The sequence below is a fragment of the Ochlerotatus camptorhynchus genome, unplaced genomic scaffold (assembly GCF_037179485.1).
Source record: "Ochlerotatus camptorhynchus isolate MF236.1 unplaced genomic scaffold, CSIRO-AGI_Acam_v1.1 ptg000022l, whole genome shotgun sequence".
Classification (NCBI taxonomy): Eukaryota; Metazoa; Arthropoda; class Insecta; order Diptera; family Culicidae; genus Ochlerotatus; species Ochlerotatus camptorhynchus.
Window position 1 is genome coordinate 3,198,329 of NW_027040514.1, and position 23,203 is coordinate 3,221,531.

The following is a 23,203-nucleotide window of genomic DNA, read 5'->3' on the forward strand; positions in this document are numbered from 1 at the left end:
CTTTGCCGGAAAACCACTTTTTATTTTTTAAATACAAGACTCAATCCAAAAATGGAAATAAATCACGTTGCCATCTTCATGTTTCTTCAAAATGTTGAAAGAAAAATGAGGATCCTCAATGATTTATTTGAGGAATCACTGACGCGGCTTCGGAGGAAACGCTGGGAATGTGCCAATACGATTTTCAAGCTTCGGAAGCAGCAGACGCTCTTAATGGCGGTGGTGGAAAAGAATGCATTAGTTCCTCGGATTTGGGTCAAGGTATTTTTTTCTTCAAATGTGTGTTAGTTAACGAAGATCTATTATTGATATTTCAGGAACGGTCGCAATACTTTTGGGAAGTTGACTGCCAAGTGAATGGAGAAGATTTTTTTAAAGAAAACTTCCGCATGAGCCGTGGTTGCTTCCAAGAGCTTTGCAGTTTGCTGTCTTCGTTACAAAAGGAAACGACCGTCTTCAGAAAGGCAATACCTTTGGAAAAGCGGATCGCTGTGGCTGTTTATGCCCTTGGGTCGTCGTCGGAGTACCGGACGATTGCAAACCTTTTTGGTATCGGCAAATCGACAACGTGCTGTATCTTGCTGGAATTTTGCCAAGCAGTATGGGATACCCTACAACCTAAATTTTTGAACTTTTTCCCGTTAGTGAAGGACACAGTGGAGGACTGCATATCCGGGTTTGAAAAACTTGGATTTCCCCAATGCCTCGGGGCGATTGGTAAGTACATGTTATTTTTATATTTTCTGTAGTGTATTGTGGCATTCAGATGTTGTTGGTTCTGCATATCATCGTGGAGTTCAAGTTTGATGATCAACAAGATCAACCACGACTTATATAAATATATCAGTCAAATATATAGTCAGTTTCATTGAGCCTATGTGCATTTGAATTTTACAGCTTTATACTTCATTATTTGATACATTACGCTCTGTATTTTAGATGGCTGTCATATCGAAGTCCATCCGCATGCCAAAGACGCCGTCGATTACCATAATTATAAAGGGTGGTATTCCACGAACTTGCTGGCTCTAGTTGACCACAGGTAAAATAAAATAAAATTGTTTTTGTGATGTTGTACTCAAGCAAAATTATATATTATTTTTATTTTAGATATCGCTTCCTCTATATCAACGTTGGCAGTCCTGGTCGTTGCAACGATTCGCAGCTGTACGAGTCTTCCAAATTGAAGCAGCAAATTCTGCACAGTCCGGTTTTGCAGCAAATGACACGAATCATTCACGGTGTTCAGGTTCCCATTGTGCTGATCGGAGATTCAGCCTTCCGGCTTTCAGCTAATATGATGAAGCCATACCCTTTCCAGCTACAACAAGAAGATCTAAAGCGTAATTTTAATTATGCACTTTCTAAGTGCCGAAGAGTTGTCGAAAACGCTTTCGGACATCTGAAAGCACGCTTCAGAAGAGTGGGAAAGGGAATTGACAATTCGATGGACAATGTGTCTTTAATCATAAAAAGTAGTTGTGTTCTGCACAACTATTTAAATGAACGAAACGACGATTTAAATATATCATGGTTGTTAAATCAACAAAAGGATGATAACGTTTTGGTTCAACCCACGATGGAAACAAAAATCGGAAACAGAAATGCGAGTGCCGAAGAGATTAGGCATGCTTTAGCTTGTTTCGTAAACGAAATACAACCATCAAGATTAGTGCCGTAGTAAATTATAAACAAAGAACCTCAAAAGAAAATAATTACTATACAATAAACCAAATTTTGCAGCAACAATTATTTCTGGGTGACTCTCCATGCAAACTAAACCCACCCCTTTTTCCCTCTTCAAAATTAAATTCACAATATTACATAGCGCATTTAAAAACTGTATTTAACAAGCAAATCTTAAACGTGACTATTTAAGTAACTTATAAATGCGTCCTTCAGCTCGGCTGAATCCTGCACAAACTTCTCAAGCAGCTCTGTCCGACGTGCTTCCTGGTGCAAGATTTGTTCGTCGATCTCCCGTTGTCGTTTTTCTTGTGTCGTAACCTGATCTTCTAGGATATCCCATCGTTTGAGAATCTCGGCTTGAAAGTTATTTTTCTTCTTCTTTACAGTCTGTGGAGTCGATTGCGAAGTTCCCGAATGTGATGGTCCCGGAGATAGAGTTAGTATCCCGTCTAGGTCAGGTGACCTCATATCGTAATCCAACCATTCTTCCGACTCTACCTGGATTTCTTCGCTTGTTTCTGTATGGTTTTCAATAAATAAACTGTCTTTCATTATTATTTCATACGAATTACCTGGCAGCATTATGCTATCCTCGATCAACGTTTCCAGATTATTAATGGCATGCTTGCCAAGTATATCATGAACTTTTTCATAAAAAGGCCATTCAGATGGGGAACCGCCTGATGGCCCAATTTTTGATTTCTCTTTCCTGTGTTAAATTTCAAAATTATAGGAATAACAACAATATTGCATTAAAAACAATAAACATGCATATTAACTACCGGTATTTAGAGGTGAGGTTGTGTATGCGGACTTTGATGTCTTCCACCGTTGCCTCTACACCGTTTTCCTGGAGAGCCAGCTTCATCTCCTGGAACACATGGTTGTTCCGCCGAGCACCGCGCAGATCATCAATTTTTTCTGCCCATATTTCTACTAATATATCAATGTGCTCTGTTGTCCATCGGTTGCACTTTCTGCGTTTTTGGTCAAATTCCATAATCACACTGAAACGAGACACACACGAGTACGAGAATCGTTCCAATTAATCGGAACGTTCGATTGGATAGGGGACACGGGAAGAGCTGAAGAAAAAACAAAACAAAAGTCAATTATTGCTTGCTTCATTGTAAGAGAAACTAACCTTATGATGCAAGAAGCACGGTGAGCACTTTTTCCAGAACGAAACGATACTTTGCAAATTAAAACAAACGAAAGAATTTAATAAATTTTTCTCGAGCAAAAGAACATCGGAACCCCCTACAAAATGTTTGTTGACAGCGAACGCGATGATGATGCATAATGAGATGTCAAATCTATTGCAGGGCTGCGATGAAGCGCGATTTTAGATCTGATTCGAGAAGGTCGAACCCCATTTTAAACATGTTATTCAGAATATCTAGTTACAAGCAGAAGGTACAGAGTTGTCAAAATCGTATGGGAATAACACGTTTTAAAAACATGATACAGCGCTTGTATCATGAAAAGGGCTTGAAACATGTTACAAGTCCATAGTGTGAACATCATATTATCTTTAGTTTTGAAAGACACCCAGAATGCTTTTCAGGTAATTTTCAATTTTCACATCCTAAAAAATTGTCTAAAACACTTTTTCAAATTACACAGTCCCTAATCAAAACTCGCAAAGATCTCCGGAGCTCCCAACTGGAAGCTAAAATTAACAAAGATCAGCTCCAGTCCGCAAGACAACGGCTGGAATCGAACGACGGAGGCGGCATTCCATCCGATTGGAATCGATTTTCTAAAAGCTTGAATAACATCATCAAAGTAGTAAGCGAACGGAAGGATATCGTAGAATATGAGCAAACCATCAGAAACTTTTCCGAAGAAAATGAAAGCTTGAAGAAGCAAATTAACAGCTTGGCAACCAATCACGAGAAAGCCCTTGAGAAGCAAAAAAATGACCTCAAGAAGCAATTGGACAAAGAGCTGGCTCAACATTCCAAGCAAATATCGGAGCTAACTATCGACAAGGAACTGGCTGCTTCGGAGGCTTCGATCAAGTACGATCAGTTGCAATCGCGGCTGGAACGGTTGAACTCGGAAAACGAAGATCGCTGCAAAGCGATTGTGGCGCAATACGAGAAGCTAGTTCAGTCACTATCGGACCAGAAGCACAAGCTAAGGGAGGAAAATATGGCCTTGCAGAGGCGGGAAGTGGAACTGCGTGATCAATTCGAACACCTGCAGAATCACTCGACTGACTTTCTGCTGGGAATGGGTCGCAGGATTTCCCCTATCGGTGGTAGTCAACGCTATGCTGAGGTTGTGGAAACGGTTCCTCTACTGGGATCCAGGGTGGAGAATAGCAGTCAACAGTCTTCGCAAATGAAGGGAATTGATCGAGGTGAGACAAGTGTACCGGAGACGGTAGAAGTGAGCTCTAGCAGCAGCAGCAACAGCTATAGGGCAAAAAATCACGGCAGCCCGCAACATCCTGGAGTTGGTGGCCACGTGGCGAAGCCACGCAAGAAGAGAAAGCTCTTCAATCAGATCAGCAGCGAATGATCGTGTTCGTTTCAATTAAATGAACTTTCTTTCCTTTCATAAATGATCAAGGACACCTTCCTGTTTTTATTTATTCAAATATTAAATAACCTTCCTCTAAACAATTTTATTGACTTTCTAAAACTAGTTTTTTTTTCCGTTCGCATATTTACACAGTGTACCTTCGTAACAACAATTATTAGCACAATATATCTTGTCTTAAATACATTCTTCCTTATCCTAGGAAAAGGGATTCTATCTCAGTATTTATTTGGTTATTAAATAAATTGAGCATTTTTCGAGAGTGGAGCGATTGCTACAATAATAGTAGGTACAGAAGAAGCAATGTTGATGCAATGTAGAGGGAAGAAAGCGCTCTGGAATGCCGCGTTCATTTCGCAATGTACCGGTCCAGGTTGTCCCAGTTGCAGGAGTAGTCGATCTGCAACAGGCCCTTCTTGCTAAGACTGAAATGTTGCGGTGTGTAACATGTGTTAGCGTTGGTGGCCGCGATCGATACAGCAGTGGACGGATCCACAGTTGGAGGGATGCCAATCTGGCTGGGTCGTCTCGCCATGCTCATGCTAACTACGCTGGCGCTGCGGGAACGTCGGCGCATCGGACTCTGGCGGCTGGTGACGTACAGTGGCACATGTTCGACCTCTTGGCGGACGCACTCCAGGCAATCGTTCAGCGAGTAGTAATTTCCGCTGGGCGGAATAAGGCTTGGCTGCTCCAGCAGGGGAATGGGGTGGCTGTGGTGAGGGGGCACGGGAGGGGGAAGAGGCATATAGCAACAGCTGGGTTCATAGTAATCGTAGGACGGGGGACCGGGGAATTCAAGCTGGGGCACTGGCTTCGGTAGAACGATTGGCCGTCGGTTGGTGGCAGTCTTGCCAAAGCCAGGAGTGTGCAATCGCAGGGCTGACATGGAACTGTCGCACGAGCTGGGGTGTTCTGTGGATGATGTTTCCAGGTCTAAAATGAGACGAAGAAACAGAAAAACGGTAGTTAGTATATGTGTAGTTTAAAACTAATTGACGGTTGGGTCGTCATTCTTCAGCATCGCTTTGGCATACCTCCCTGGAGTCGGTCATTCGAGAGCCCAGTTGAACTTGTTTTGGATCAGTCGTAAGAAAAGAGTTACATAGTTGTTGAATATAGCTGTCTGTCTTTATTTTTAACGCATATGACGGAAATAGATTCCATACGACGAAGTAGTGCTCTATTTAAAGAGCAGCTGATTTAAAATTTTCAAAAAATGATGTTCCAGCTGATTATCTATCAACTTTGTTTAAATATGTATTTTGAAAAGGCGTGATAAAACGTGATTGGTAACATTACTCCAGCACGTGAGTTTTCACAGTTTCCTGCTCTGGAATTTGCAAGTTAATCGCCTATCAGTATGCAACAATGTGAACACAAGGCCGCCCTTGTATAGTGCACGGCCGAAGAGATCAACTCAAAATTGAGTGATTTTTCATTCAAACCCGCAAAAACATGGATATTCATACACGGCGAATGAGAACAACCCAAGTATGAGTTTAGCTTACTCATACATCACATAAAGTTCAGGAACTCAACGATGAGCAAATTTGCCTCCTGTTTTCCAGATTTGTCCAGGTTTGTCCAGAAAAAAATCCCGAATATGAGAAAAGTAAAGATTGGATTCACTCAGTCTATTGGTACTGCTCCTAGACTGTGTAAAATTTTCGTTGATTTTTGAGGTTTACACTTTCTGCGATTATGAGTATGCTAAACTAAAATTTGGGTCATTCTCATTCGCCTCGCCGTGTGCACTGAGCAAAATTTTACTCGTTTTTCCTTAAAAATCAGTTCGAATGTATAATCGATGAAAATTTTACTCATTCTAGGAGCACATATATATACTAGAAATACTCAGAGGGAGAGATGGGCGGAGAAAACAAAAAGAAATTTTTCTGCAGGGCTTTATGTATCAAATATCTGGCACTCCTTCTTAAAACGTACCGTTTACATGACTTTTCATTTCAATTCGATGTGAGTGTAGTGCAAAAATGAAGTGCATCACGGAGTTTTGCCCAAATCGTGGGGGCGTTAAAGCCACGCAATTTAAAAACGTTAGCTTTTTCCTAAGCGGAAGAGGGACAATAGGGGGCCTTTTATGAACCAATTTTCTGTCAAACGCAAACCAGCGCAGCAGGAAACTGTGTTTTGTGTAGGAATAGGAATTTGAGCGGAGTTCTCTCTGTTTATACTCTTTAGTATGACGCGCTTGACATAGATGGCCCACAGCGACTCACGAAGAGCTCCTTCTATGGATGCTCCAATGGCCTACAGCACGCTGCTTGCAGGCAGCCTTTCGTTGTGTACTGGAGAACAATGTTCAATGCCACGTGTCGAAAGCACTGCTGCTGCTGCTGCTGCTGCTGATGCCGACGATCGGACACCACCACACACGGTGATTGGAACTGAATCCGATCAGCGGTTTAGGCCAGCTTTGAAATCTGTGTTAGGGAAATCGCTTTTCGCAGGCAATCGGTGATAATTTTAACTATCACAGCGACAGTTGCACATCCGTGCAATTTTCAATAGGGTTATTTCGAAAAATAAGAATGTCTTAAAATAAACAGATGGGTAGACATATTTCTGATCGATTGGTGATAAAATTATTGAAATTGGTCTAGGGGCAGCTGAGTTATCAACTTTCCAAATCTTTCATAATTTTGTGATATGTTCCATTTTCTGTTGTCACAAAGTGTACCCCCATATAGAAATCACAGACATAGTCCTACGTCAAAATAAAAAAAAAAAATCACTTCGCTTTGTGTATACTACCTTAATGCATGAAAAAATAGAAATGTAAGCGAAAAATATGCGATCCACAAAATTCGATTTCATTGGATCGCATCTCTTTATAGCGAAGTGAGTAGAGAATTTGAAAAATTTGAAAACAACATCGTAAACAACTTTTGACGAGATTTAACATGCATTACATTGCATGAACTTGCAATACGGTGTACAAACTCCTATACATATCCACTATTTGGCATATATAGAACGTACGATTGTTAAGGTGGCACTCTTGCCTCACCAGACCCTACTGGCCTAATCTAAAAAAAAAAACGTCTTGATGAAGCAGATTTCAAAATTCTGCACTACGTGGTATGGGAGAGAAGTTTTAAAACTCTTATATTTTTAGAATTAAGTTCTTTACATTAATTTGATTGTTACGTCTATTGCGTAGTTCTTAAGTGTTTATCACCCGTAGAATCAACGAAAAAAAAAAAAATAATAAAAGCTTTATTTGAGAAATAGAAGCATTTTCAGATTTCGCTCCCATACCGTGTAAAATTTTGAAATCTGCATCATCAACATGTTTTTCAAGATAATCCCGAGAGAAGAAGCCCGAAGTTAGTCCGAAGTATATAGTATGAGGTAATAAAACCGAAATTCACCAAATGCAGCTACAAGCTAGGCTTGTCCTTAGTTTATAAGGATCAAGCAACAGCGATGTTGGTAAAGGAAGTGACGAACGTTCTTACCCCTTGGGAAAATGCAGAACTTTTTGCCCTGGACGGGAAGGAGGTCCCTCGTCCAAATCCGGACGAGGGACCTCCTTCCCGTCCAGGGCAACAAATTCTGCATTTTCCCAAGGGGTAACCGTTCCACGCATTCTTCCCCCTAAGTTCTGAATTCAGCGATGAGAGGTTTAAGGGACTCATCGAGAGTCAAAATGACGACTTAAGCACGAAAGGCTAAATCGTTGCAACGTAAATAAACATGCCGAATGGACACTAAACGTTGATTCAAGCTCGCTTAAGACACTAGCGGAACGTAACTTGGTGCTGAACTTCCGTTTTGGTGAAACGCAGCTCAGGAAAATCAAAACTCGAGAATCAAACGATGGGTCTATCGCTCGCTCTAAAGGCAAAAATGAGCGAACCAATAAACAAAACGAAACCCATTAAGTTCCTGCAAGCGAACCTCCACCATGCAATTGCAAAAGGTGCTTCAGCTGTATTGAGTCGGAGGTTCAAAAAGGAGGAGCTGGACATGGCACTCATTCAAGAGCCATGGTCCAATAGAGGAAAAATACACGGTATCGACATAAAAGCATGTAAGTTATACTATGATGAAAAGCAAAGTTCACCCAGAACTGCTATTCTAGTTAGTAAAACATTGAATTGCTACCCTATTTCAGAATTCATCAAACGGGACATCGTCGCAGTCGCAGCCAACCACCAGGGGAAAACCGATATAGTAGTTGCTTCGGCTTATTTTCCTGGTGATGCTCCGGAGATCGCATAGTCGCAGAGAATTGTGTGATTTGTCACCTTCTGCATTTAGGGGATCCTAGCAAAACAAACTGGGATCATTATGCACAGTGCTTGAATTCTGACATATTTACAAATGATATTAAAATTGAATCGATTCAACAGTTGGAATCATTTTCTAAAAGGTTAAACGAAAGGATTATCAGTTCTTTCAACAGTAGTTGTCCTATTAAGCGGTCCTCCTATAGCAGAGATGTACCGTGGTGGAATTCGAATTTGGAACGCCTTCGGAAAACTTTGTCTAGGGTGCGGCGCATCACTCGCGTCAATTCCGAGGCCCCATCACTGCAGGAGATTGAAGCAGCTATCCGAAGCATGAAATCCAACAAGGCTCCAGGGGTCGATCGCATATCAGCAGAGATGCTCAAAGCTGACCCCATGCTATCCGCACAAATGTTGCATCAACTATTCTGTAATATCTGGGACACCGCGACTTTTCCGGCCGACTGGATGCAGGGCATCTTAGTAAAGGTCCCAAAGAAGGGGGATCTGACTGTGTGCGACAATTGGCGAGGCATCATGTTACTGTATATTGTTCTCAAAGTTCTGTGCAAAGTTATCCTGAATCGGATACAGGAGAAGATCGACGCGACTCTCCGACGGCAGCAGGCAGGATTCCGTGCCGGAAGATCTTGTGTGGACCATATTGTCACGCTCCGCATCATCCTGGAGCAGGTCAATGTATTCCAAGAGTCCCTTTATTTGGTATTCATTGACTACGAAAAAGCTTTCGACCGTCTCAATCACGAGAATCTGTGGGGCGCCCTGACACACAAGGGAGTCCCGGATAAAATCGTCAACCTCATCGAAGCGCAGTGTGAGGCTTTCACGTGCAGAGTTCTGCATAACGGCGCCTTGTCCGACCCTATCCGGGCAGTCGCTGGTGTGAGACAAGGATGTATACTATCACCGCTACTGTTTCTCATCGTAATCGACGAGATCATGGTAGGTGCAATTGACCGTGTACCGAACCGTGGGCTGCTTTGGCAGCCTATCACCATGGAGTATCTCAACGACTTCGATTTGGCTGATGATGTTGCTCTACTAGCACAACGGCGCTCTGATATGCAGAGTAAGCTCAATGACCTAGCCGAACGCTCCTCTGCGGCGGGTCTCACCATCAACGTCAACAAGACCAAATCGTTGGATATCAACACGGGCAACCCTTCCAACTTTACGGTAGCGGAGCAAGCAGTGGAGAAGGTCAAAAGTTTCCAATATCTTGGCAGCCAAATAGCGTCAGACGGCGGGACCAAGAGCGACATAGGTGCACGAATCAAGAAGGCTAGGGCTGCCTTTGCGAGTTTACAAAACGTATGGAGATCCAACCAGATAAGTCAACGCACCAAAATCCGAATTTTCAACTCGAACTTGAAATCTGTGTTGTTATATGCCAGTGAGACGTGGTGTGTATCAGCGGAGAACACTCAAAAGCTGCAGGTCTTCAGGGTCGGCCACACACTTCGACGGGGCGGAAACGAAATCTGCAAGCAAGCGCTGGATTGGAATCCGGCAGGACATCGCAGCAGAGGCAGACCCAGGGGCTCATGGCGGCGGAGTCTCAATAAGGAAATTAAGCAAGTCGATAGGAATCTGACCTGGGCCCAGATCAAGGCAAAAGCGAGCAGCCGCCCAGGATGGAAGTCTTTCACGTTGGCCCTTTGCACCGCTGGTGGTGCACAGGACCCTTAAGTAAGTAAGTTCGGAAAACTTCTCGTAAGATGTTCAATAAGGCGAAAATCACTTCTGATTGGACACAGTACAAGAAATCTCTATCTGAATATAATAACGAAATAAGGAAATCTAAGAGGGGGTCTTGGATTCGAATGTGTGAAAGTATAAACGGTATGCCGGAAGTGGCAAGGTTACAAAAAACTCTTTCGAAATATCATACGAAAGAACTTGGTAATCTTAAATGTCTTGATGGAGGTTTCACCAAATCTCCTTCTGAAACTTTAGATCTAAATCATCAGGAAACACATTTTCCAGGATCGGTCTAGTGTGAGGAATCGGCTAACTCTGATTTTGTTGATGAAAGATGTTCTACGGAGACCTCTTCGGAGTCTCAAAGAACAGAAGACACCACACCAGATATAGCTGATGAAATCTTCACTGAGGCCATAGTAGAAAATGCGGTGAGATCTTTTCAGCCCTTTAAATCTGCAGGTGTGGACGGAATATTCCCGGCGCTACTTCAAAAAGGTGAAGCAGTGTTGATTCCGGCTCTAACTAAGATTGTTAAGGCAAGTATAAGGTTAAATTATATTCCATCAAAATGGAGGTTGGTAAGAGTTATATTTATACCAAAAAATTGGAGGCGCCACAAAACGCATCCAAAATCATTCAAGCCCATCAGTCTTTCATCAATTTTGTTAAAGACTATGGAAAAGGTGTTGAATGATCTCATCAATTCAACTTACATGTTCACGCATCCATTATCTAATTTTCAGCTTGCGTATCAATCCGGAAAGTCAACAGTTACTGCTCTCCATACCTTAGTAACAAAAATTGAAAAATCTCTTTTAGTTAAAGAAATTGCACTCTGCTCTTTCTTGGATATTGAAGGAGCTTTTGATAACGCATCCTATTCCTCTATGGTTTACGCCATGAAGGCAAGGAACTTCGATAGGCATATCGTCATCTGGATTCAGACTATGCTTGCAAAAAAGGAAATCACTAGCTGTGGTCTTTAGTTGTAGATGATCTTCTAAGAAGCCTGGAAGCAAAAGGTTTCGAAGTTGTGGGCTTTGCGGATGACATAGTCATTATAGTAAGAGGAAAGTTTGACGTTATCATTTCTGAAAGAATGCAAGATGCCCTAAAGTTTACTCAGTTTCGATGCATTAAAGAGGGCCTAAGTATTAATCAATCAAAAGTCGTAATCATCCCCTTTACTAGAGGAAGATTAACCTAATTCAATCTTAGAGGAGAGCAGATCCATCTTAGTGAACAGGTCAAATACCTAGGAGTTATTTTGGACGCCAAGTTGATTCTGTGATTAACAAAGCAGCCAGTTCTCTGTGGGCATACTACAAAACTATTGGAAGAAAGTGGGTTTTGAAACCAAAAATGACAATGTGGATTTACACATCAATAATCCGTCCGAAAGTAGCGTATGCTTCGTTAGTGTGGTGGCCAAAATCAAAAGAGGCTACTGCACAGAGGAAACTAGCAAAACTTCAACGTCTAGCATACATTGCAATAACGGGTGCGGTGCGTAGCACCCCATCAAAAGAATTAGAAGCAATCCTCAATCTGCTGCCCTTGCATGAACATGTGTAACTAGAAGTGGAGAGAAGTGCTCCACTTAGCTCAAAATCAGGCTTCCGGAAATCTCACACGTACAAAAATGCGACAGCGAGCTGTGAGACGGAGGGTCGCATGACTCTCAAATCCATGGTGTGCTACAATAATTCGACAGTGAGCATGCATAAGGGCCTACACGCGATGATCGATTCTCTTCGTCGATGTTCTCTTTCGTTAATAACTCGCTAGATTTAACGTTTATTGGGGCGTTTGCTGTTACTTTTGATGACCAAAACAACCTGTTACTGCTCTGCATTGAACAAATTCTAGGAAATTGTTTCGCTTAGCTGTAGCAATGCAAAGAGAAAATTGATTAAGAGAATCGATCATCGCGTATTCGCCCTTATGCATGCTCACTGTCGAATTGTACAAAAGAGAGACCAGAACAATGCGCGCGACAAGCTACACGCTCTCAACAAATTCGAGCGTTTCCATTTTTTTGTCTCATCGCATTGCTCTCTCAATGCGACGCATATATTCAATCATGCGAAAAACATGCGACTGTTTCATTGAAACATCTCAATGCGCTCTCTCAGGGCGCCATCGCCGTGCGCTGTTTCGCATGCCTTGACTTACGCGGTCACATCATATGTGATGTTGTCGGGTGACGAGAGAAGGGACTGCAAGGGTTTGTTCACAGAAGGCTTGTGTGCCCTTTTCACATGTGGCTTTTGAAATGGGATGAAGTTTTTAGATGGTTCCAGAAATATCTTCTAGTATAGATTCAAGCAGGCTCAACACATGGTTCCAGAGATATACTGGAATCACCGTAAGATCACCACTCATGCTCCTAGGAAGACGAAATTGCTTGTCGAAAGGATGCTAAAGGAAGGTAAAGGAAGACTACGTGAGCGGCGGATGGCAACCTTACGGTAGTTGGGATACCGTTAGCATGTTAGCACCCCAAATAATACCGGAATATCTCTGGAACTATGTGTCCTTCAACAAGTCCTTATGCGGAAATCTTCTAAAATACATTTTTTGGAAGCCTCTGAAGCTTTCAGCCCATTTGGTGGAAAAATAAACAAGTTATTGCGCATATGCATCAAATTAGACTGCCGCGCTAAAAAAATCCCTCAGAATACTTTTACTCAGACCAGTAAAAATATAAATGGACGATTTTGAATGTAAAACAATGTATTATTCAAGATCATATGGTCGGCGTTAAGTTAGAAGGGACTAAGTAGCAAAATAAAAACAAAAAATTAGTTAATATCATAAGATCAAAAATTCCCTCATATACCTTTCACTTTTTCAGCCAGATTTGAAAAATTAGAGTAGCAAGAGAAAACGGTCAAATGATTTGTCCCATTACATAAGACACAATATTGAACAGCCAACTTTAAATTCTCGAAATCAGAAAAAAAATGTCACAGTTCGGTCTGACTTGATCGATCATATCAACACGCTAGTAATGATAGAACTCTGAAGATTAATATTTGTATTTTGTCTGGCTTGAGTGAACACTATTTTAAGGGATTATTTTCAACGCAGGAGTGTACTTTGCTGCAAAAACGTTGGTGGTGACTTCTCATTACATACACACAAGTCTACACTTAAAAATTAACCAAGTTTAACAAGTTGTAAATTTGTTCTGTTATGATCAATAGAGCTGAAATTTTGACTAAAAACTTGCTTTTCCATTGACCTTTGTCCGATCAGATATGCACAAATTTTAATTTTATTGTCACCTTCTAGCAGGTGCTTCAAGAAAATTGGTATTTCTTACACATGAAATTCAACATATTTGTAGTTTTGCGTCAACATTTCAGCCCATAACAGAACACATTTAAAACATGTTAAACTTGGCTAGTTTGTATGAAAACGACCTTTGTCCGATCAACTTTGCACAACAGTGTACTTAGGTACGAAATGCTGGATTAAGGTTAATGTAATAAATTTAGGAAATAGTTGTATCATATCTGTATTACGGATTGTTGCTAAGCTTCTTGCTTCAGGAATTGTATTGAATACCTGTCAATCAACAAAACTTACTATGGCAGCATCTGAATTCTTCAGATGTGTTAGTGTTCACAGGATAGTTCATACGAGCCACCATGATGCTGAATTGAAACAATCAATTTGCGACAACAGATTTCCAAAAAGTCCTAGTGTTAGTACCGTGGACCCTCGGTGAAATTGAAAAAAAAGCATATTAACGAGAAAATAAACCACAACTTGATTGTACATTTCGCTTACCAAAGTCACACCTCTTCCTTCGTTCGTTATGAATGGGCCATTATTCAAGTTAATCCTTTAGTCAACGAAAATTGCCGCTAGAAAAACTTTGTTGGTCATAGCCATCTGACACCTCTTCTCCATGTTCGATAAGAGTGTAGTGGTCGCTTTCCATCGTTTTCAAAACAAAACAACACTTTTCCCACATCAAGAACACGAGTTGGTCTTCCAGTTGAGTTTGTTATTTCGATGTCGCTTAGCGACGTCTCATTGAGAAAAGCGCATGAGCTTCGCCTCACGCGACATCGCATGATACTCGTTCTCATGAAACGCATACATCTGGAAATGTGCTGTGCTTACAAAACAGTGCAACACACAGACATTATGAGAATGTGAGATGCGACAAAACTGAAGAGAGAGAAACAGAGTGCTACAAATCTCTTGCGCATGAGACTGCTATGACTATGAGACTATTCGTATCGCGTCTCGCATACGGTAGCGCGCCCACTGGAAGCCTGCTCAAAAGATCTAAAAAGTAAGAGGTTGTATCCAAGACTCGACCGTACATTTGACGTAGGATTACGTGCTCGGTATCAATATTTGGCGACTATGTTAGGGAAACCACGTTTTGCAGGCAATCGGTGATAATTTTGATCACCATTGCAACAGTTGGACATTTGTGTAATTTTCAATAGTGACCCATTGAAAATTGATAAAGTATTCATTTTAGCAGCTTCGTAGAAAAATTACCAATCGATTGGCTTGTTTAGAACTAAAATCCATCCGCTATTGACAGAGTTATAAGTGGTCAAAACCTGACTTCTTTTCGTAATGCGGTCGATTTTTGATTTTTTTTTAAATTGCGCCCCCAATATGTTGCCGAAAGACGTAATCCTACGTCAAAAAGTCATGCCAAGTAATCTTGTTGGTCATCTAAGCATCTTACAATACTTCCAAAGAGGACCAGTGATGAGTATTGAAAAAAATACGAAATTGGATATTGGAATACGAACAGCTGCAGGAATCTTTGGCCCCGGGACAAATATTTCAGTTGCGATGGGACATTTTCCAACAGTGTTTCAAGCGGAAATTGTAGTCATACTTGAATGTGTACATGTTTGTCTGAGGAGGAAATACAGATGTGCAAATATTTGTATTTTTTCTGATAGTCAAGCAGCGTTGAAAGTACTGAGTGCTTACAAATGTACATCAAAGATCGTCTGGGAATGTATTCTTTCGCTTCGACAACTGTGCCAACGGAACTCAGTAAACTTATATTGGGTACCAGGACACTGTGGCATTGAAAGGAATGAAAGGGCAGACGACCTAGCAAAGTTAGGTTCCAATTCACAGTTTTTTTTGGCCCAGACCATACTGCGGAATATCATACTGTACGGTAAAAATGGAACTCAAATACTGGGAAGAGCAAAGGGTGATGGCCAATTGGACGACTGTCACAAACTGCAACCAGTCGAATAGATTTATAACTTCTAATATAACATACACCAAAAAGCTCTTAGAGCTCAATAAAAGAGCTCTTAGTATACTGGGCACTCTCCTAGTAGATATCACATGAAGAACATTGGTCGGGTTCAGAGTGATATCTGTCGTTTCTGTAATTTGGAACGTGAAAATCTAATTAGATCTAATTTCCTTGGAAGTATTAGCTTACAACCTAGTGAAATTTGGTCTGCAAATCCTGGAAAGGTAGTTGGTTTTATAAACCATATTATACCGGACTGGGAAAAGATGTGTCCAGGCAATTAGCCGTCCACTCGTTAAATAGTGGCCGGTTTGCATGATACAAACAGCAAATAGGGGTACCGTAAAACGGGGTAACATTGATAGTTTTTTTGAAGTATATTCTAAATATTTTTTACATCAATTAATGTTTCTCAAAATTTATTTTTTTAAGCATGTACTGAGGATCCTAGAGTCTTGTGACCGAACATCAGTATTTTGATTTGGGGTTACTTTGATAATGCTCGATGAATGTAGTAAAACATGTGTGAATCTCAAACAATTTAGTTCAAGAAATATGACATTTTGTATGAGTATATTATCAGAAACATCATATGCAATAATAAGACAACATTAAATTTGTGATGGCTATATCAGAAATACATTTCATAAATGATGGTTTGTCTCCTTTTTCAAACAGGCAAAAAGCAAGAAAATTATTTTTCAATATTTTTGGCGAACATGTAACACAAACTATATAAAAGATATATGCGATATCAAGGGAAATGCCCTAAGCTACAACAAGGAACCAATGTTTCCAATTCGGAAAAAAGGCAGAGAGTAAATAAAATCATTATATTCTACTATCAAAGTTACCGCATTATCAAAGATACCCCCTTTTACGGTACCACAAAAGTTCAAATAATGGACGCAGTGGTTTTACTCCCCTCCCCAACAAAAAAAAAATGTGAAAAAATGTTAGCCCTATATGCGGTACATCAATACAAATTCTGTTTATCTTTCATACAAGTCTTGCTTGCTGTAGGTTAGTGACTATCAGGAAGCTCAACTGATCTTTTATACAAATTTACTTGACGCATTGCACTATGAATCCGAAATTCCCCAATGTATAGCTTATGTTATGAATGCCAGGCTTACCATTAATATTCTTGATTCACCTCAGATTGATCGTTTATATGAGACAGCTCACTTCATACTAATTCCACACTCGAGTCAGTCATTAGCAAATGTAAAATCCGGTTCTCAGGCGGCCAACATTTCGAAATCCCATCACCACATCGACAAATCGATCCACTACCGCGCGAACGCACGCCACGCCAAGGCCGACCAGGTCTTCATTATAGTTATACGATACGGTAATACCGAAACCAGAACAGAAGAGGCATCGAACTCCACCACGAGTGATTCTCCTAATTCTTGTGTCACACATCATGATCGGACAGATAGTCATCGTGTCCGCATCCGCATGGGTGACCTATATCCGGTCGAGTGAATTTTCGCTCCGGGGATTCTTCTCTTCCGATAGCTCCGGCTAGGGTAGATGTCATTGGAGGACCCATCGAATCACGTTCGTAAGATTGTCCGAATCAAGGTCGTGTACGTGTTCCGAAAAAGAAGGAAGGACGTAGCACGTAAGTCGATAATTTCATCCAAGTTCAACTACCTTGTTTAACCGAGCCACTTCATCGCTGCAACTCGACTCGAGTCACGTGCACGATTGGTCACTTGTCAAATCTATATGCGGTGGTTGCGCACCTTTCGTAACATTTGCACCGTGTGAGGTAAGAAGTAAGTCAAAGCAACTGGAAAACATTTGTCGTTCGATTGTGATAATTGTCTTGATCAGTGGTTCAATTTCTCATATTTTCGAACGGATCAGCAAAACGCTGGTTGTGTTTTAGCTGTTAGGTAATTACTTCTTTATGGGAACAATTGGTGCAGTCAACTGTATAAGTAGCTGTTTCAGTTAGGAAAAAACCGATTAATTGTGCAATCGTAGTGTAAGGCAGCTAATGAAAGTCCAATAACTGGTTGCAACACGACTTTTTTAAATGTCGTGCTCCGAAGAAATTCCTAATTAATAAAAATGGATGCGTTTCAAAAATTTACGAACGAAGATGAATTATACAAACAAACAAGAAACATTGTGTAATAATAGTGTTGTTGATCCATCGTTTTTTTTTCCAACCAACCAATTTCGTTGATCGAGTAGGTACCGACAACTATTAGGACACGCAACCGTGGCAAATCCTAAATTGCACTGCACTGGCACAGATAGTTTTCTAGAAGAAGCAAATCCTCAAAAATATTGCAAACGCATTCCTCAATGACAGCTCTCTCCCTCTGTCTCTCTTTCTGGTGATCGATCGATCGATCGGTTGAAGCAAAATCTCATTTTTATATTGCGACCATTCCGATCGCTGTGTGTGCTTGCTTACACACCTTGAGAGCACGAAACCAATCGAGTCTCAATCGACCGTTACAGATTGGACAATCTGCGTTTCTGCCACGGCATGCCGCGTACCCTTCTTCTTGTGCTTGCAGGAGGTATCTGCTGTTCAGCTGATGACGATCGATGCCGGGTTGAGATTCGCACTCTATTACTATGCACTGTGTGTTCAGATGGACGAATTTTGGGAACTATTAAGGGCTGTTCATAAACTACGTAGACTAATTTTTAGAGGTTTTAAAACCGCCCCCTCCCCCCGCGTAGAAAATCGTCCATACAATTTTTTGAAAATTTGACATTATATAAATTTATATTCATTATTTCATATTTAATGTTTTGATATATTTCATTTCTCCATTACATATATTTTCATTATTTAAATAAATAGTGGGTTGGGAGGGAGCATCAGGGTATCATTTGACCTGGGACTGGACGATGGAGTGGTATGACAACCGGAGTCTAGGAGGGAATAAACACTATCATTTTCTTTATCCTACCGATTCGATTGTGGTGGTGTGAATTCTACTTCAACAGTTTCAGTGAGATTGACGTGCCCTTCTTTACAAACCATCCTGTAGGAAGCTTAATAAGTATTGCGAATTGTGTTATTCGATTTGTTGGATCGTATCGTTGGAAGGAGATTCTTAAATTCCCGTGGATTTCGTGTAAATGTTTCTGCTTACGGGTCCGCACCTCCGTTTTTGGCCCTTCATGCAGCGATATTGTGAATTCAGAATGGTAGCTCAAATTGATCTTGCTATTAAGTGGAGCTGCCATACATACATACATTTGTAAGGACCGTAGACATTTGTCAACCCCCTCTCCCCCTAACGAGTCTACGTATTTTATGAACAGCCCCTTAATGCATAGGGTGGGTGAGCCAATAGTGGAGGAACTAAGACAAAAAATTAACGATGTACATAGAATGTTTATACGTCAAGCTATAGCTTTCAATCTCTATTTTTCTAGAAAAATATTACATCGTAATTGAATTGTAATTTTTTGACGTAGGACTACGTCTGTGATTTCTATATGGGGGTACACTTTGTGAAAACCGAAAATGGAACATGTAACGAAATTATGAAAGATGTTGAACGTCAATAACTCAGCTGCCTCCGGACCAATTTCAATAATTTTATCACCAATCGTTCAGAAATATTTCTACGCATCGATATCAATGCTTCCGACTGTTGATTTTTAACAAGAAACTATTGAAAAAGTGGTAAATGTTAAGCATTGTCCAAAAGCGCCGACATAACTAACAAATCCACCTATTACGTACATGCATATGCTGCTTCCCCAACACAGAGAATCGTTTCTAGACGAAACTAGTCGATGTGGTATTGCTGCTTCCCCAACACTGTTATCAGAGAGTCGTTAGTAGACGAAACAAGTCGAAGTGGCATTGGCCTCCGATCTTCTGGCGTGTGCGAATAGGAAGGATGCAATAGTGTAACATTTTGCACACTCATCGCCATATTCAGAACCACACGCCCCAGACGGCCACACAAAATGCTCTCCAGAGTTGTAATCTTATAATCAAACTTGGAAGCAGCGGTGCAAGTGATTTTGATCGATTCTCTTCATCGACTTTCTGTTTCGTTAATAACTCGACGGCAAACATATTCATTGATACGTTTGTTGATCTGGATGATAGAGTAAAGCCACGGTCATCAAAAGAGGAAATCGTTGAAGAGAATTGACTTTCACCCCTCTGTTTCTAAGGCCCTTAGCTCAGTCGTTGGCTGGGTAGCCTTCCAACCTTTCGCAGACACCAGTTCAATCTCTGCCCAGCATCAGACGGGTCAAGACTCTTGCGAGTACCCAATCATTGAACCGAAGATTATGGGATTGTCCGGTGCGATTTGCTGATTCAGCTGCCTCCGCGTCATCATCATCTTCCAAAGGCTTTAAACCTGTGCTATCATCGGCCCTTTTCAGGGCTACCAAGATTTTCCAAAAAAGTTAACTAAAATTCATATCAAATGGTTCTTTTCAGGGCAATCATAGTCATACTAAAGAGCAGTGTTCGGAAAATCATTATCAAGTCTCATTCATTGAGCCTTCCTGCGAGAATAAACTCGCGTACGAATGCGGCAAACGAAATTCACGCTTGAGATTATCATGCATATTCACGCACTCACACTCACAACGCCGAAAAATCATTCCAGCTTTAAACTCATAAAAACCACTCAAACGTCAATTGATATCATGCCTATGCATGTTGTGTTAGTTTTCCAACCCCTGATGCGCAAACAATAGGAATAACAATGAATAACGCCAAAATATAAAGCAATAAATTTTCGAACCTGAAAACTCATCGGTGATTTTTGCGACGTTGAATTTTGCAAGGCAAAACTCATAGACGCAAAACTCATGCATGAGATTTGAATTTTTGAGTTTTTCCGAACACTGCTAAAGAGTATAAAATAGAGAGAACCCCGCTCAAATTCCTATTAGAAAAACACAAGCTCCTGCTGCAGTTAACAAATAACATTTATTATATAAGACCACGTAGTCCAACGTCACCATTGCGTACAACCCCATAAGGCAGTCCCTTGTAGTTTTTTTTTTCGAAAACTTGTCCTCCATTAATAGGGAACACAGTTCCAGTAGTAGTGGTAGTTGATAACTTTGGTTCCTATAAAGCTGGGTTTAGACTTGGCAAGTCAAATGATCAACTCAGTTGAATTCAATTGGCTTGAAAAGTTGAGTCTGGTTCAACTTTTTTCAATTTAAGTGAGTTGATCAAGTCAGTTGAATGGCATAATTTACACGTTCAATTCGCGTTCAAGTCAGTTGAGTTCAACTGACTTGATCAATTGACTTGCCCTGTATAAACCCAGCTTAATAGTGGAACGCATTGGTTTGTCATTGTTTCCATTATTATAGGAACACTTCCGCAACTATAGATGCAAAGGTAGTCAAAATGTTAAGGAAAATCAATTGTTTTCCATAATTTTTGGGTTTTTTTTTGAAAATTGAAAAATGCAAAAATGCTTTATTTTAGGAGAGCCACGGATGAAAAATAACCTTATCCAAATTTACCTCATTACTACGGCACATCCCGCATACCACAACTACAGGTACACCACTATTACTGGGACTACCCTATGTACTTAAATAGTTTTTTTCACAGCTCATAAGCATTGCCTTGTTCAGACTACAGAGTTATAACATGTTATAGCGCTATCTTGATGGTGATTTCTGTGTTGCAATTATTTGACAACCGTTATAACATGTTATAACTGCTCAGTCTGGCCACCGCTTAAGAGATCGTGGTAATCCAGCAAGTCACGCTTGCGCGCCATAAAATGTGAATCACCCCTCAGTGACATCTGACGATTACCATTATGGCAAAGACCAAGATGGCCATGATTGAAGAAAATTATCTGCATTTTGACGTCACACGTCAGACAAAAGTGTTCGCCAAAAATTTATTTTAAGTCGGATTTTCTTGAAACTTTCAGGGAATGAACATATGGATTATGTTTCGGCATAATTACTTTATTCAATTTCCTTTCCATCGCTGAAAGCCCGCACCTTTCCCTTAAGACCCCTCATTACATTTTGTGCAATGGTGGAGCCGACCTTTTGGTCACTTTCATCCATTCTTTCTTCAACTCCAGCTCGTTCTTAAACACCTTGGATGATTTTCGAACTTTGGCCTTCATTATGGCCCAAAATCTTTCCACCGGACGAATCTCTGGTCAATTTGGGGGGTTGGCGGTTTTTGGTACAAAAACAACGTTATTGTCTCTGTACCAACGTCCAACGTCGATCGCGCGTAATGGCATGATGCCAGGTCCGGCCAAAATAATGTCTCGCCTCCGTGGGACCGCAGGAAGGGCAACAGACGCTTCTGGAGGCACTTGGTGCGGTAAATTTCGCTGTTGATGGTACCCATTGTGATGTACGGTTTACTCAGTTTACCGCATTGGCATATGGCCTGCCAGAGCAAGTATTTGTTGGCGAATTTGTCCACTTTCTTCTTCCTTATGTCTTTCGGAACATCGAACCGTGATTTGGCAACGTAGAACTCCAGCCCCGGTATTTGCTTTGCGTCTGCCTTGATGTAGGTTTCGTCATCCATAACCACACACATCGGTTTCGTTAACCACTCTCGATACAGCTTTCTTGCGCGGGATTTGACCACCGTGTTTTGTTGATCACGCCGGTTCGGTGCCTTCTGGAGCTTGAATACACGAAGCCCAGCTCGTTTCATGGTTTGATGAACGAACCAGGCGGAACACTTTGCCTTCAGAGCCGCGTCGCGAATCGAAAGGTTCGCATTACGCTTGAAATAATCCAACACCTTCCGGGCCTTCACAGGGTCAGCTGTCTTCGATTTTCTTCAACTTCCAGCCCGCCGCTCGGTCGTCTGGGACTCCTTAAGCGATTTTACCACCCGAGACACAGTTGTATGGGTGATTCCCAGTTGTCTTCCGATCCATCTCATGGTCGCAGTCGGATTTTCCATGACGGCGCGCAAAATTCTCCGGCGATTTTCTTCTTATTTCGATGACATCTCAATAACCACTGAACCGATTGTTTTGCACATGTAAACAATTCACTCCAAACTAGTTATACCCAGATTTTCATCAATTTTTACCCATAGATAAAAAAGTTACACACGGATAAAAATGGTGCATTTTTTTCGAGTACAAGCCATAGCTTGAATTTATGCGCCGATTCAAAAAAGCATTCTATGTTTTTCTGTTTCATTTGTATGGAAGCCCCCCCCCCTTACAGAGGAGGAGGGGTCTCAAACCATCATAAGAACCTTTCTCGGCCCCAAAAACCCCTGCATACAAATTTTTACAATCGGTTCAGTAGTTTCCGAGTTTATAAGGGTCAGACAGACAGACAGACAGACAGACAGACAGACAGACAGACAGACAGACAGACAGACAGACAGACAGACAGACAGACAGACAGACAGACAGACAGATAGACAGACAGACAGACAGACAGACAGACAGACAGACAGACAGACAGACAGACAGACAGACAGACAGACAGACAGATAGACAGACAGATAGACAGACAGACAGACAGACAGACAGACAGACAGACAGACAGACAGACAGACAGACAGACAGACAGACAGACAGACAGACAGACAGACAGACAGACAGACAGACAGACAGACAGACAGACAGACAGACAGACAGACAGACAGACAGACAGACAGACAGACAGACAGACAGACAGACAGACAGACAGACAGACAGACAGACAGACAGACAGACAGACAGACAGACAGACAGACAGA

The 23,203-nt window shown here is 41.3% G+C and overlaps 2 protein-coding genes across 3 annotated transcripts in view; one reads left to right on the forward strand and one right to left on the reverse strand.

The window, feature by feature from the left end:
• The first annotated feature begins 3,187 nt into the window (after window positions 1–3,187).
• Window positions 3,188–4,218, forward strand: LOC135704703 (rab11 family-interacting protein 3-like). The gene is made up of 2 exons (XM_065226189.1): window positions 3,188–3,256; window positions 3,316–4,218. Exons 1-2 carry the CDS (start codon window positions 3,188–3,190, stop codon window positions 4,216–4,218), a joined length of 972 nt encoding a protein of 323 aa, XP_065082261.1.
• A 69-nt stretch (window positions 4,219–4,287) lies between these two features.
• The window catches only part of LOC135705743 (uncharacterized), a 110,299-nt gene continuing 91,383 nt past the window's right edge, over window positions 4,288–23,203 (reverse strand). For both annotated transcript variants that reach the window (XM_065227603.1, XM_065227594.1), the window contains exon 5: window positions 4,288–5,175. In XM_065227603.1, coding sequence (XP_065083675.1) covers window positions 4,589–5,175 — 587 coding nt within the window. In that variant the 3' untranslated portion in view covers window positions 4,288–4,588. The remainder of the gene's footprint in view (window positions 5,176–23,203) is intronic.